General features: G+C 37.3%; 1 protein-coding gene across 1 annotated transcript in view; it reads left to right on the top strand.

Annotated features, from left to right (window-relative positions):
- Positions 1-8,436: 8,436 nt before the first annotated feature.
- Positions 8,437-16,165, top strand: part of LOC307171510 (uncharacterized protein) — a gene marked incomplete at its 3' end in the record, with an annotated part of 32,876 nt that continues 25,147 nt past the window's right edge. Inside the window, exon 1 of the mRNA XM_079893184.1 lies at positions 8,437-8,685. Within this exon, the coding sequence (XP_079749310.1) occupies positions 8,658-8,685 (28 nt within the window). The 5' untranslated portion in view covers positions 8,437-8,657. The remainder of the gene's footprint in view (positions 8,686-16,165) is intronic.

The following is a 16,165-nucleotide window of genomic DNA, read 5'->3' as shown; positions in this document are numbered from 1 at the left end:
TGTGAAACCATAATAGATTTTCATTTAACATTGGCTGCCATTTAACATTTAATGTGCAGTTATTTGTATGAAAACATTGCATTCATTACTACGAACTTAAAGCAACAATATGTAATTTGTTTCGCCGCTAGGGGTCGCTAACCTCTTACAGTAACAAAGGCGTAGATTGATAACGCAGTAAACAAGCAGAATCATGGAACTTGCTGTCATTCTGATGGATCTAATAATGTTTATGGATGAGTGAAAATATTCATGTTTTTTTAACATGACTGTGCTATGAAGCAGGGCGCGATTGTAAATGAGAGACAGATATCAGCGCCACACGCGAGTCTCGCGGATATAAAGGAATAAGGACATTTCATTCTGCCGAACTACCCGCAAGTGCTGAATTACTACTCACTCACACAGGTCCGTTTATTTGACTAATTAAACTTGTGAGGTAACGCAGCACTGTTTCACTTGGTCTAACGTTACACTATGTTACGTGCCACACGCACAAACATGGAGAGCGACACCCGAAAATAGGCGTCGCCCGGAGTTCCGTCTCCTGCTCCCACAAATACTCCACAACACAATAGTCAAATAGTCAATAGTCAAAAGTAGTCTATATTTATTTTTACATAGGGGTAAGATTTTCTTTAAAAAAGAAAGGTAAATTAATAACTTAGGTTGAGGTATAGTCAGCCAAAACAACAAACAAAAAGGGGGTTTTCTAACAAATTTTAGGTTGTCTTTCCTGGAATTAAATAACAAACAAAGATACATTTCTTACCTCCCTGTTGACCAATAAACAGGAGAAAATAGTATAAAATAAAAGGGCCTCCGACCTCTCACAGTCTCAGTGATACATATGGAGCGATAGAGGGAGAGAGAGAGAGAGAGAGAGAGAAAAGGCACCACACATGCGCACACACTTGCTCTGAACAATATGAAACAGAATTTATGTTCTGACACGTAACACACTATCATACTAAACAGCATTTGAGTGTGTTGAAAGTTATAATGTTATTTGTGTTAGTTTGTTGGCTATATGAGACTAGCAGTAAGCTAGATCAACATTAGAGTAACATACTGATCATATTCAAACATTTCATCATGTTGAGCTATATAACATTGATTTGTTTTATGTACATTTGCTCACCTGTCTGTCAAGTCTAAGTTTGCCATGAAGCTCTCGGCATCCCGAAAACGCCACGCTGATATTGATAATTATCAATGACATGTGAATGGTAACTCAAACTCAGAATTTTTCCTCTGCATTCAACCCAACCAAGTTAGTGCATACACATTAGGAGCAGTGAGTACACACACACATACACACACACTGCAAACCGTGAACACACACACACCTGGAGCAGTGGGCAGCTAAGTACTATATTATTTCTGTAATAAGCACCCTTTTTAAAAGCTTACACTAAAGTGTACTTCTAATTCATAGTGTGTTCACACCATGTCAGAAGTATAATTATGCATAATTTGGGAGCCCTTGCCCTTTTTCAAAATGAATTGAAAGTGCCCTCTCAAACAAATATCAATGATAATATTGTGGTCAATAAAACAAAATGCATTTGATTTTAATTAACATGATAATGTGTACAAAACTAAAGTAGCCTAAATTCACGTTTATTTTTACGTGTCTGTGAGTCTGAGGTGCCGTTGCCATAACTCGTTTCTATGGGTTGCGTCACTTGCTTGTGTCTTGCTCGAGCGGCAACCTTCCAGCCTGCTTTCCAGTCCAAAATTGTCATGCCCTTCACTTGCTAACTTCCCTCCGTCTCGTTCACTCGGATGGACATCATTGCTTACGTTGCACGAGTGCCCACTACTGGTGGAAACTGCAATGAGCTGAATACGCTCTATGCCATAGACAGTAAAAGAAACGGACACAGCGACCCCATAGACTTCAACGGAGAAAAGTGAAGTCAATTAGAAGCTCTCACTTCCTGATGGCTGATGTACTGCGCAGACTCAAACTGAGCTTGACGACGTAGATGTGACGTGAGCAACCTGTCCGTCTTCTAGTAGCTGTGCCAAGAGAAATCGGAATCATTCCCTCCGAAACTTGCAGAGACAGAGAGTGTGAGTAGGAGCTGTCCATGAGCTAGGAGAAGGAGCAACTTTTGCTAAGTATTCTGATTAATAATTTTGTCATTTTGCCTCCACGTCCCCCCGATTGCCCACGAGCTTCTCCTCCTGTCTGTACGGTAATCTCTCTACTGTGCGACAGAGGGTCGCATGTATGACGCAATCGTTAGCCTATTTTTACAAAAACTGCTTCTACGGGGCCATAACGTAAGCTACAAGGTAATGGAGCCTTTTATACATTTTCGTGTTTCTTTGGAAATAAATAATGGACAAATGGAGTCTTTAAACGCATCAGATGTAAAGTTATTCGCTGTCAAAGTGACACCAAAATGATTGGGAGTCAATGGAATGCTAACAGCAGGTGAAGGTCTGCTAATCAATGGCGGCCCCCGGGGAAGCTTCAGTTTCCGGCTGATGGATTACCCCCTTGCTCTATGCACAATCGCTTACGCGTTTTGTCTCTGCCCGCCCAGTTACATCCGGTGGTGGATCGGAAGCCGTTTTTGCATTCGTTGGAGATATTGGTAAATTAAAATGGCTGTTTACAAGAACTTCCAGCGGTTAACATGAATGATGTTAACAATATTGTGAGGCAGTTAGCTGTCACACATAAGAGTAAGAAAGAGAAGGGCTTTAAATTATATATTTTGAGCTACATCGACAACTTTGAGGGTGAGTATTCCCTCATATCATGCGAAATCCGACTAGCGAATCGGTTTCTAAAATCGTCGTCTCCATGTCTGAGAAAATTAATTTTATGAAAGTTTTGCCGCTACACAGCAAAATCCCCAGTGTTAAATTAACACTTCTCAGTGTACATATGTGTCCACACTACAGGGTGTTAAAAACACCTGAAGCAGTGAAGCAGTGTTGAAGCAGTGTTGAAGTTAATGAGATAATTAAGTGATGATTGGCCATTAGTGGTGACACCTGATGATAACAAGCAGACTCACTGAAGGAAAGAGAAAAAACAATAACAGAAAAAAGAGAAACACGAGAACTACAGTACTGACTTTGAACCATTATTGCACGTATTATTTTACCAGTTTGACTTTATTTCTGTCATACATCTACACACGGTCTTATTTAGATTTAACAGAAGTTTAGATGGTAATGTTTTATGGAATGTTTCGTTTCATGTCACCATTATGGTGACCAGTGGTTGCTTTAGTTGGGCTCTTGACCCTTTACTATTTAACATTAGTATTTCTCTGGCTGCTCCAACTCTGTGCTTATAGAGCATATGTGTTGTGGCAAGAGAAACTATGATTTGGGCTGTGTTTCCTGAAAGCATCACAAGTCTAATTTGATCGTATAGACCATTTGTTGCAGTTGGTCTGTGATCAAGTTAGGCTTAAGATGCTATTGTAACTGCAGCCCTGGTTATGAGCCCTGGTTATGTTTTGATGATGAAATTACTAGTGACCTGATTTACTGATGGCACCCATCATTATAAACTGATTATCTAAATGTTTTATTATTTTTTCACTACAGTAGTTATTTCCAGCAATGTTTTAGGAATCTGAAGGTTTTAAATTCACACACAGACATCAAGAATCTACATATGAATCTCAACAATGGTGACAATCAAACAAATGCTTAATTTTGCAGTGCATGATGGGAGCCACCAATCAGAACGCATCAATGGCTGACATCATGCACTGCAGCATGAATAAATTATGCAGCTGAATTGTCCTGTAATTTTCATTGTTTTTTCTGTTGGCTTTTATTTTGCTATTGTTTTGTTCTGACTTTAGTAGCTTGTTTTGTGATGTTCAGAGTTGATCTGTTTGTCACTAGTTTGTTTATTGTCACCATTGTTGAGATTCATATGCTGATTCTTGATGTCTGTGCGTTTAAACACAATAATTTCTTTGCTCAAAGTATTTTCAAAATTTTTCATATTGCTGTTGGATCTCAAACTGTAGAATCTCAGAGCTACAATCACCAATACTAAAACGAGACATCAAGAATATAGTCAAAGATTTAGACTCTGAATGACATCAGTGAATCAGGTCACTACATGATAATGTTTTTATCATCAAAACATACTGTGAGCAGTTCATGTTTTCTCTTGCAGTAACAAATGTGCTTTATAAACTACGGTGGCCGAGAGGTGCAAAACAAATCACAATTACAAAAACAAAATAACAATTCAGAAAACAAAATAACAATTCAGAAAACACAATAACAATTCAGAAAACACAATAACAATTCAGAAAACACAACGACATTTCAGAAAACACGACGACAATTCAGAAAAAAACGGAAAAGGTAGGTATATTTTGAGAATGACGTACTTATCGCTGAATGGACGAGATACCTGTCAATCAAGCCAGAACCGGAATCAAGCGATACTGTCTGGAAGTACCGGTAGAAACAAATCGTACCCATCAACGTGCCAAAGATAGTTCGGTCCCATGGAGTGATAGGTACGCCTAACGAATCTACGACGTGTCCTTGTTCTGTCCCTGGTGGGTCGAGTTCTTGCAGCAGCCGCATGTCATCACGTTTAACACGCAACTTCTGCAGAGAAGTAGGCTACTAACCACGTTGTCCGGTAGCCGAACAACTGTCCTGGTCGACGCAGCTTTTAATGTAGTGGTATGTCGAAAAATGAAATAAAAGAGAGCATTGCAGTGAAGGCTTCTTTGTTGGTGTATTTACTCAGAATGAAGCATAAGAGAATATGCATAACAAAAGCTCAAAACATACAATCGAAACATGTATATCACTTTTTTACAGTAATGACCGTTGTACACATAAGTGACTTTAAACATTCCATTACACTAGAAGGAAAAATATGATCAACAAGCTATTTAACACTCTCTCTGTGCAGTTCTCATGCTCTAGCTAGCCCCAAAATGACGTGTGACAGCTGGTAGTAACACTCTAATCTCATGCTTTTTACAAACTAAATATGACTGAAACAACATCATGTACTCTCATACACTCATTATGACCAGTTATAATGAATAGCGGGCTATCGCGCTAATCGCGAAACACTCATGCTAACCATGTGCTCAGGCATACCAGAGCCCGTCTACGGAGAGCCTGCCCACTCCCTATTAAGCTCTATTGTACCGAATTTTGGTTGTAGTACCACCAGAGTTCCACTGGGGGCGATCGCCATGAGTGCAAAATGAATGGGAGTCAATGGGGCTAGACGGCTAAATTTGTCTCTTTCACACGATTGCCGTTGAGAAATCTCAGATCTGATTGTAGATTTTGCAAGTTCAACATGGGTTTTAGGTCGAAAGTTGAATGAACGAGTACTTATGTCCTTTTGATTTCTTACAGGTTGAGTTGTTGTTGCCCATAACACGCTAGCATTCTGCTAATGAACGCTGATTGGTCAGTGAAGGACTGATTACGACCAGAGATACCGCTTGATGGCATCGTGTCATCCGCAGCGGGACCAGAAACAAACAAAACAAAAACTCTTCTAGCACGTGTATTTACCTGTGTCAGCTGTGTTGATGCCTCGAGAGTAAAGAAAGTGCAGAGCGCGAACGCACCAGAGTGAGTGAAGGATTGCCGTGAAGCAGTATCTCTGGTCGTACATGTGTATGACGTCATTGACACTTTAAAAGACTTTTTAAAGCAAATAAGTGACTCAAAAAAATCTAACACCCAGCAATTTGTAATTTATTTGCATCTCCTTTCGAATACAACATTCAAATGACAAAAAATTATATCCTGAGAAAAGTGGATTTTTATTGGTATAGCTCCATAGACCTCCATTCATTCTGCACTCGTCCTGTGAGCGCCCTCATATGGAATCAGAGAGGAACTGCAACTAGTTCAGAAGCCGGAAGTTTACTGAGAGTGAAACTTCTCGCCATATTAGACATTCTCTGGGCATACTAAACTCATGACACACTATTAATATAGTAAATATTATGTGGTATGTCGCCAGCATGTCCACAATCACGGCACATGAATGTCCTTCTTCAAAGTAAAAGTTTAATGTGTTCTATTTTTGCATAGCAAAACAAAGTTGATCACAAATTTCTTGATTGACAGGTATCTCGTCCAATCAGTGATAAGTACGTCATTCTCAAAATATACCTACCTTTTCCGTTTTTTCTGAATTGTCGTCGTGTTTTCTGAAATGTCGTTGTGTTTTCTGAAATGTCGTTGTGTTTTCTGAATTGTCGTTGTATTTTCTGAAATGTCGTTGTGTTTTCTGAAATGTCGTTGTGTTTTCTGAATTGTTATTTTGTTTTCTAAATTGTCATTGTGTTTTCTGAATTGTTATTTTGTTTTTGTAATTGTGATTTGTTTTGCACCTCTCGGCCACCGTAATAAACACAGAGATGTAGCAACCAGAGAAAAACTAATATTAAAAAATGAAAAGTGTCAAGAGCCCAACTAAAGCAAACACTGACCACCATAATGGTAACTTGAAAAGAAAAATTCAATAAAACATTACCGTCTAAACTTCTGTTAAATCTCAAGAACTTTTGTCGATGTATGACAGAAATAAAGTCAAACTGGTAATAATAAGTGCAACAATGTGTAATGACTCGAAGTCAGTTGTAGTTCTTGTGTTTCTCTTTTTTCTGTTATTGTTTTTTCTCTTTCCGTCAATGATTCTGCTTATTAACATCAGGTGTCACCACTAATAGCCAATCATCACTTAATTAATCACTTAATTATCTCATTAACTTCAACACTGCTTCAGTGTTAATTTTTAACACCCTGTAGTGTGGACACATATGTACACTGAGAAGTGTTAATTTAACACTGGGGATTTTGCTGTGTAGTACACTTCTCTATAGAACGCGCTATCCGGAAGTAAAGACGCTGGCTGAGATTCTACCAGAAATACATCAACAGCGTTCGTGCATATAGCGTACTGGAACGTCCTAAGCCCTTCTTTTTTTTTCAGTAATTTTTTTTTTCAAATTTTTTTTTTCATAATTTGTTTAATGCAGCATCCAAATGTATATAGGTGTGTTTGGGTTGTTTTAAATAAAAAAAAAATATATATATATAATTAATATATCATAGAGTTGTTTGTGGTGGTGGTGATTAGACGAGATCTGCGATGACGTCACAGTCGTGTTGCATTGTGGTATATGGATCTGCCTGAAGTGTAGGCCTATATGAAGTAGACTCGCTCCCTCGGTCAAAATCGAGGGAACGAGGGTCTGTCCATATAAACTTCCCTCGTCCACTTCACGAAGTGGAACGTACTTCAAAATGGCGGCAGGGATTCGCCCAAAGGGGAAGTGCTTAGGGAAGTTTGCAAGTGCTTGTCTAAAAGTGGACTGGAACGCAGCCCCAGTCTCTCTCATGAAGCCAACACGGAAGTGAATTAAACTGCAGTTCATCGACTGGCCTCTAGAGACAGGCTCCAAAAGGGAGTCAATTCCATATATCCCCCATGTTAAAATGCCCAACTTTACAGCAGAAAAAAAAAATGTTTACAGCCTGGTACAAATATTGGTTTTGGTCTATATAGCTAATTTTGCCCTTCATGACAACTGTGAGGGGGGTGATTTTTTTTTTAACTAATCCTTTTAAATTATATTAAGCCTTAAAGATATGCATAATTAAGGGCGGTGGCCACTTGAGTGACAGGTAAATTGCTGCTGCTGTCACTACTAACCGTTTGTCTGCTGTTAGCCGTCATGTCACCTCAGCTAATTCCACCTGCTGAACTTGCCATCTCTGCCGTATTTGTGCTTTTTTCGGGATTATTATACAATTATACATTTATGCATTAGAAACTGCAGGGGTGATGAAACATCAACACTGAAAGCAGAACGCTCTTCATAGCAACCTGAAAACAGGAAGTAACAATGTACAAATGCACACATGCATCATCAGTGTTAAACCGCATGTTTCAGGGTTAAATCAGGGTTAACTAAGTATTTATTTATAAATAAATAATTGGTAACACTTTAGTAAGTTCATGTTAATTAATTTTACTCAGTACTTAAGTGTATAATTACGCTGCAAGTTTATAATAAATGTTTCAAAAACATAAATAAGCCATATTTATTTAGCCCATTATTTTTTAGATATATCTATAAGCATTAATATACCTCCGTCAGAAGAAAAGGTTCTATATATAAAACCTTAAAGATTTCTATCAGGCGCTTCATGTAGGGGCTCACTTCAAAGGATAATTTTATGTATTTTGTTTTAAAGAATTCACTTAGTTTGAATTCATTTTTAAAATTTGATTAAATTGTATGAATTAAAATGCTTGTAAACACTTTTCATCACGAGAAAAAATAAATAAATAACCAATTAAAATGTAAGTATTATGCAAATATTTAAGACAATAAGCAAGGGGCTGGACTGCACTCACAAAACTTTAACAGGCACTTCAGGCTTCTTCAACATTTAGAGTCAGCGAGAAAGACACAAGACCTCGTCTGGGAAGAAAGATTGAGAGTTTAGCCCTGCATAGAAACAGAAGATAGTTGGCGAGGAGCCTGAAGAAAGACAACCTCTGTCTCAAGAATTTTCTTGCATGGAATTGATCAGGATCAAATCATAAGCTGTTTTCATTTTTTTTATTTTTTTTATTTGTAAGTTTCTTTCACTCTTTGACCATGAGGAACATGTATCTGCTGAGTCTGGGTGAGTCACACTTTTTCTTTTTAGGATTGAAGTTTCCACAGATCAATGTAGAGACAGATGTTTGTATGGAGCCACTGTGTGGTTTTGCTAACTTTTTTGCTAAAAACAGGGACTGATATGTTTGCAAACACTGCCATGAACCTTCAAAGACACTGAAATAGTAAAATCACAATATACTTTATGAGTTCAGTAAGGGATGTTGTGGGACAATGATACGTGAAACTGGGTGTTGTTTAGCTCAAAGTTAAAGGGTGAGTTCAGCCAAATATGACAAATCTGTCATTATTCACTCACTTTCACTCTAGACAAAATGGTTCAACTGGGTTCAATATAGAACCATAGGGTTCTTGACTAAATTTTAAAGAACCCTTTATGCCAAAAATGTCTATATTAGGAGAAATGTCTTAATTGTTTGCATAATACTTTCATGCTTAACAGTTTAAAGTTTACGAGCTGATTAATTCATAAAATATAATAAAAAAATGTATTTAAACAAAATCAATTAAAAACTGAACCCAGAAAATTACCCCATGATGGAACCCTTAAAAGGTTCTACATTTGAAGCGTCTGACAGCTTCTTTAAGGTTCTATACAGAACGTTTTCTTCTAAGAGAAATCTCATTTTAACCTGTATGACTTTTTTTCTGTTGGACATAAATATATATATGTATTATACATTAAACTTTCTGTTAGGCTGAAAAGAAGAACAAAATCATAAAATTTAAACTGGGAAGATAAGTACTCAAGAATGAAGCTAAAGCAAATTTTTGATGGTTTTAATCTGGTTCAATTGGTTAAAGGTCCAACAAGAATAACAAACAGCACCAGTACCCAAATTGACCTTATATTCACTGTAAAACCTAACAGTAATATGTAGTAAATAGAATTGAGTTCACAGCACTCAAATATTACCGAAACTTGAATGACTGAAACAGAACTCAAACTGAATGAATTATAGAACATTTCTAGATCCAGAGCCGATCAGTCCTATACGCACACTACGCAAGGTGCGTAGGGCCCCGCAAATTATTTAAGGCCCTGCCTCCCCCTCGTGTCAAAGCGCGTCAATCAATGTTTACAATATCGATGAGAAAATGAAGCGGAACTATCTTTCTGTTCACGAAAAGAGAGAGAGAAAAACACCATGAGAGTGAATTGCGGCAACAGCTATCAGGTAGACTTGTGTGCTCTCCTCTCAAAGTTTGATGTCAGCAAAGAACAGTAGGCTAAAGTTGAGTTGATGTGAGTTGATTTATTATGTTTAAAAAATGACAAAGGACAACGGTGTTTGTTTATAAACTGCAGCTCGGAAAAGATAACCGCGCTGCGCGTTAACATGCGTTCATATGCGCGTGCATGAAATTGAACGCGCACATTCCAGCAGAAACATCTGTTGTGAGTCGAGACCAGTACAACATGGCTGTGATGGCACTCCTCATTATAGTTTTAAAAGAAGACGATGATTATCTAGTCGCTCAGTCAAGATTTAGTTACAACTCTGCACTAATGCAATATGGAAAGCAATTGACATTGACTATTGATAGGCTCCACTGAATTTAAAATGTTGATTGGCTAGATATTCTGGTCAATATGGATGCACATCCCTCAGTAAATAATAACCATCAAGTATCTAGAATTACTTTTATCATTTAAAACACAGTGACATGCTATGGCGCCATTTTAGCTTTTATTCATTCACAGGATATGCATTTTTGATATCAATAATTCAATTTGTACTATTTAAAATGTGAATTCTTGATATTAAGAATGAACTTTTAACAATGTCTTCTGATATAAGGAATTACATTTTCACTAGAACTAAAGGAGGGATTGTAGTGGGAACACTGGGGTGTCAGGTGTGACTGTGTGGCAATGGCAAATGGTTCAAGGCTCACGGGTCAGATATGAGGGCCCCTAAACAGAATTTTGCTTAGGGCCCCAGGGAGATCAGGATCGGCTCTGTCTAGATCCCAGAATGATAATTGTATAATTAAGTGATTCATTAAGTGATGATTGAGCATTAGTGATGAGCACCTGCTGTTAACAAGCAGAATCACTGAAGGAAAGAGAAACACAAGAACTACAACTGACTTCCAGCCACAGCAAAATCAACTGGAGATAAAAGAAGACATTAAATATCTCAAGATCTCAGCAGAGGAGGATTAAACAACTCCACGAACAGCATTACAAGCTTCACTTATTATTAACCACTTTGACTTTATTACTGCCATTCGTCTACAGAAGTTCTTATTAGAATTAACAAAGGTTTAGAAGTTGATGATTTGAGTTTAAATTAAGGTCACCATGATGGAGATCAGCGTTTGCTTTAGTTGGGCTCTTGACCCTTGACTTTTGCATTTAAGATTTTCTTTGGCTGCTATAATTGAGTGTTTATAAAACATATTTGTTATGGCACAAAAGCCAAGGAAAAGTCTGATCGGGTGTTGATGGTGGAGGATTGATAATGACAATCATCATTTAGTGACTTGATTCACTGATTTCATTCAGAGTCTGATCTCTGATTAAAAGGGCAACATACTAGTTTTACTCAAAACTGTGATTCTACAGCATAAGAGCTAGCCATGTTGTGACCATCAGATAATATAAAAGATTTTACAAATAGTTGTGCACAAAAAGTTTCACAGAAAAGGTACTGCATTACTAAGACTCACACAGACATCAAGAATCAGCATATAAATCTCAACAATGGTGACCATTAAAAAATGATTCATGCTGCAATGCATGCTGGGTACTAGCATAATACAAAACTTATCCATGGCTCCCAGCATGCATTGCAGCATAAATCATTTTTTAATGGTCACCATTGTTGAGATTCATATGCTGATTCTTGATTACTGTGTAAGTCAGCATGATACCATAGAGGTTTTTAAAATCTGATTGTCATAACATTGGGCCTTACAGCAGAATCAGTTCTATTATAATGAATAATACAAGTAATACATCACCTGTCTAATCAGAGATTAGGCTCTGGAAAAGATCAGAGAATCAAGTCACTAAATGATGATTTTTATCATCTAAACACAACCACATGCTCATATTTTCTTTTGGCGTATGTGCCATAACAAATGTGTTTTATACACACTCAGTTACAGCAGCCAGAGGAAAAACTGATGTTATTAAGTCAAGGGTCAAGAGCCCAACTAAAGCAAACACTGATCACAATCATGGTGTCTTTAAATGAAACTCAATAAATCATTAGCATCTAACCCTCTGTTCATTCTCATTATTACATGGCTTGGCTGAATTCCAATGTAGAATGCGGTCTGTTATTTCTTGATAACAGACCGCTGCGAACTATAACAGACCGTTGCCATGAAAAACAGAGCGTTGCTATGGACGCGGAACGGACTATTTTCTTTAGTGGAAGCAATACAATCGGTTTTAAATCAATAAACTCCTTTATAAATCAATAATTTGTGTCAAATTATTTATTTATTTTGTAGGTAGCCATGTAATAAGCGGGATGATGTATAGCGAGGCGGTTGTTATAGCGAATAACAACCCCTTCAGGCTGATTCAAGACCCCTCCGCTTCGCGTCGGGGTCCCGTTCAGCTTGTCGGGGTTGTTATTCGTTATAACAACCGCCTCGCTATACATTATCCCTTACATAACAACTTCTGTAGACGCATGACAAATGTCAAACTGTTTTGTAATAAGTGAAGCTGTAATGCTGTTTGTGTAGTGGTTTAATCCTCCTCTGAGTTGATTTCATCTAAGGCTGTGGTTGGAAGTCAGTTGTAGTTCTTTTGTTTCTCTTTCCTTCATTGATTCTGCTTGTTAACAGCAGGTGTTAATCACTAATGCTCAATAATCACTTAATTAATCACTTAATTTCTTGACTGCAATGTATATCTACTTTTAGTAAACTCAACTGAAATAAGTTCAGAGAACTCATAACTATTGTTTTTTTTTTTTTTAATTAAAAGAATTAAGGCAATCGGTGTCCTCAAATGTAATAAGTTAGCTTAACTTATTGAATTTGACTTTGTGTGTGACATTGTGAGCTAACAGTAACTGCAAGTGCTCTGAGTTCATATAAAGTTTGTCATTTCACTGTTTTTACGCAATAAAGTGAAGTTTCAGCTATATAAAGTATTTATTGCAGTGTAAAGTTTAATTGTGTATTAAGAAATATTATTGTTTTAGTGGACTCGATTAAAATAAGTTCAGAGTACTCATTATTATTGTTTTTATAAACTTACTTGAATTGAGGCAATCAGTTTCCTCAAATGAAATTAATTAGCTTAACTTGTTGGGTTTTACAGTGTAATAGACCGGAAAGGATCACAAAATCATTCAATATGATAACTGGGCTATCAGATCATCATATGGTGCTTATATCAAGAAAACTCACTTGCAGGCGGGTTATGAACGCTGGCAATAAGGAATTTTTTGGCATCCCGAAAAACAAACAAGATGACTTCAAGGCAGCCATAAAAAATATAAAATGGGATGAGCTACTTCCTGTAAATGATTTAGAAATGACCAGTCAAACCTTTACAGAAAAATTGCAATCTAATTTTCAATTAGAATTAAATGTAAAAACAAGAAACAAAGTCTTCCTTGGATGAACGGGAAAGTTCTTAAATTAATGAAGGACCGGGACAACGCTTTAAAAATAGCCACAAAATCAAAGATGTCCCTCAATAGGTATAACTTCGTTAGGCTAAGAAACACAGTAACTAGAGAACTGAGAAAAGCTAAGGCAGACTTTTTCATTATAATTGCTGAAAATTCAAACGGTAACTCAAAAGCCATATGGAGTCAGATTCAAAAACTAACTGGTCAAGACATTAGTATAACTAAGCCAATTGTACTGAAAGCAAATGACACAATCTTGGAGAGCCCGACTGATGTGGCACAGGCCCTCAATCAATACTTTGTTGAGTCAGTAGATACTATTGCCCAATGTTTTGCAGTACAACAAAATAATGCACATATAACCAATAATAGAGTCAGCATTAAAGGGTTAGTTCACCCAAAAATGAAAATTCTGTCAGTAATTACTCACCCTCATGTTGTTCCAACCCCGTAAGACCTTCGTTCATCTTCGGAACATAAATTAAGATATTTTTGATTAAATCTGAGTGCTGGATCACTCCTCCATAGGCTTCTAAGGGACCGAAACTTGCTGGCCCAGAAAAGTTATTAAAGAGATCGTTAATATAGTCCAAGTGACTCCAGTGGCTCAATCTTAAGTTTATCAAGCGACGAGAATACTTTTTGTGCGCAAAAACAAACAAAAATAACGACTTTATTCCACTATTCATTTCCTTCTCTCTGGGCCTCGTAGTGTTTTTGCGCTGCGCGTCTGTGTTGCACGTCATCACGCATCACACACATGACCAGCTTCGGCCAATTGTGAGCCTACGTGTTGACGTGTAACACAGACGCGCTACGCAAAAACACTACGTGAACCAACTAGAGGCCCAGAGAGAAGGAAATGAATAGTGGAATAAAGTCGTTATTTTTGTTTGTTTTTGCGCACAAAAAGTATTCTCGTCGCTTGATATACTTAAGATTGAGCCACTGGAGTCACTTGCACTATATTAACGATCTCTTTAATAACTTTTCTGGGCCAGCAAGTTTCGGTCCCTTAGAAGCCTATGGAAAAGTGATCCAGCACTCAGATTTCATCAAAATTATCTTCATTTATGTTCCGAAGATGAACGAAGGTCTTACGGGGTTGGAACAACATGAGGGTGAGTAATTACTGACAGAATTTTCATTTTTGGGTGAACTAACCCTTTAACACTAAGATCAGTATCAGAGGATGAGGTTGTAAAAGTAGTCACATCTCTCAAATCCTCAAGGGCTAAGGATGTCTATGGTATGGATACAGTTATGCTGAAAGAGATTAATTCTTCAATAGTTACTCCACTAACACACATAATCAATATTTCACTGGCTCAAGGAAGGTTTCCTGATTCATGGAAGCCTGCTGTTGTGGCCGCTATATTTAAAGGTGGTGACCCTCTACTGACTTCCAACTACAGGCCCATCAGTGTTGTACCTATAGTATCGAAAGTATCTGAAAAACTGATTAACAAACAAATCATTGATTATCTCAATAATAGCTCCTGCACCCAATGCAATTTGGATTTAGGGCTAATTACTCGACAGAAACAGCCACATGTTACTTCATAGAAAAAGTTAAGGCATCACTGGATACAGGCGGGGTAGTAGGGGCTGTGTTCCTTGACTTAAAAAAAGCATTTGACACAGTTAATTATAACATCCTATTGTATAAATTACTGAATTTAAATTTTTCTTCAGAGTTGGTCAATCTTATCAAATCTTATCTTTCACTCCGCTCTCAACATGTTAAAATTGGTAACTATAAATCTAACCCCCTATGTCTTTCAACCGGGGTGCCGCAGGGCTCCACTTGGTCCAACCCTTTTTAGCATATATATTAATGATCTACCCTTTGTATGTGAAAATTGTGATATTTTAATGTATGCTGATGATACAGTTATTTTTTACTCATGGTAAGACTGCTGCAGAGGTTGCAATCAAGCTAACAGATGTATTAGTGAAGGTTACATCCTGGCATAACAACAGTGATTAAGCCAGGATGTAACCTTCATGTTACAACTGTTTTTGAAACTGAATGTTTCAAAAACAGTTTGTATGTTTTTTTCCAAAAGTTCCCGCATAGACGCAGAACAAGAAATTTCCATTTCAGGACACAGACTAAATCTTGCCTTCAAAACCCACATAAAGAGGGTTGTAATAAAGTAAAGTTCAGTTTTGCTAATTTCAGGTATATCAGAAACCTCCTATCAACTGAGGCAGCTATGGTATATATCCACTCATTGGTTCTCTCCCACATCCCTTACTGTTTGATAAGTTGGTCCAACGCACACTCTACAGCCTTAAAACCACTGAAGTCATTATACAAACAAGCACTTAAAATTCTAGACAAAAAGCCAATTCATTACCATCATTGTCATATTTTAAAGACATATAAATTGCTTAGATGGGAAAACCTCATAAAATACAGAAATGTCTGTTTAGTTTATAAGATCATGCACAGGTTAGCTCCTCCGCCTTTATTTGGCCTTATCAATTTTAAATTGAATGTAAACCGAGTTACAAGAGGTGCAGCTAGGAGGGACTGCACAATACCACTAAAAAAAACTGCATTTAGTCAGGCCGTCTTTTCATTTACAGCATCACATCAATGGAACTCAGTACCACCATTAATTAGAGAGTATCCATCCTATTACTCATTTAAGATTAATGTTAAGATCATCTATTTTTAGATCTTATCTGTTTATTTTGTTTACTCGATTGGTTGTGATTTTAACACAGTCTAATTTTTTATCTTTTGTTTATTGTATAAAGAATTGTATTGCATTATAACAGTTGACTATTTTAGGATGCCTAATAACATCTGGCAAGGGGACTGCCGATGAAAACCTGTGGCTAACTCGGGTACGCTTACATTTGATC

The sequence above is a fragment of the Squalius cephalus genome (genome assembly GCF_949319135.1).
Source record: "Squalius cephalus genome assembly, chromosome: 1".
In the NCBI taxonomy this organism is placed as follows: Eukaryota; Metazoa; Chordata; class Actinopteri; order Cypriniformes; family Leuciscidae; genus Squalius; species Squalius cephalus.
This window is presented reverse-complemented; position numbering and strand designations above follow the sequence as displayed.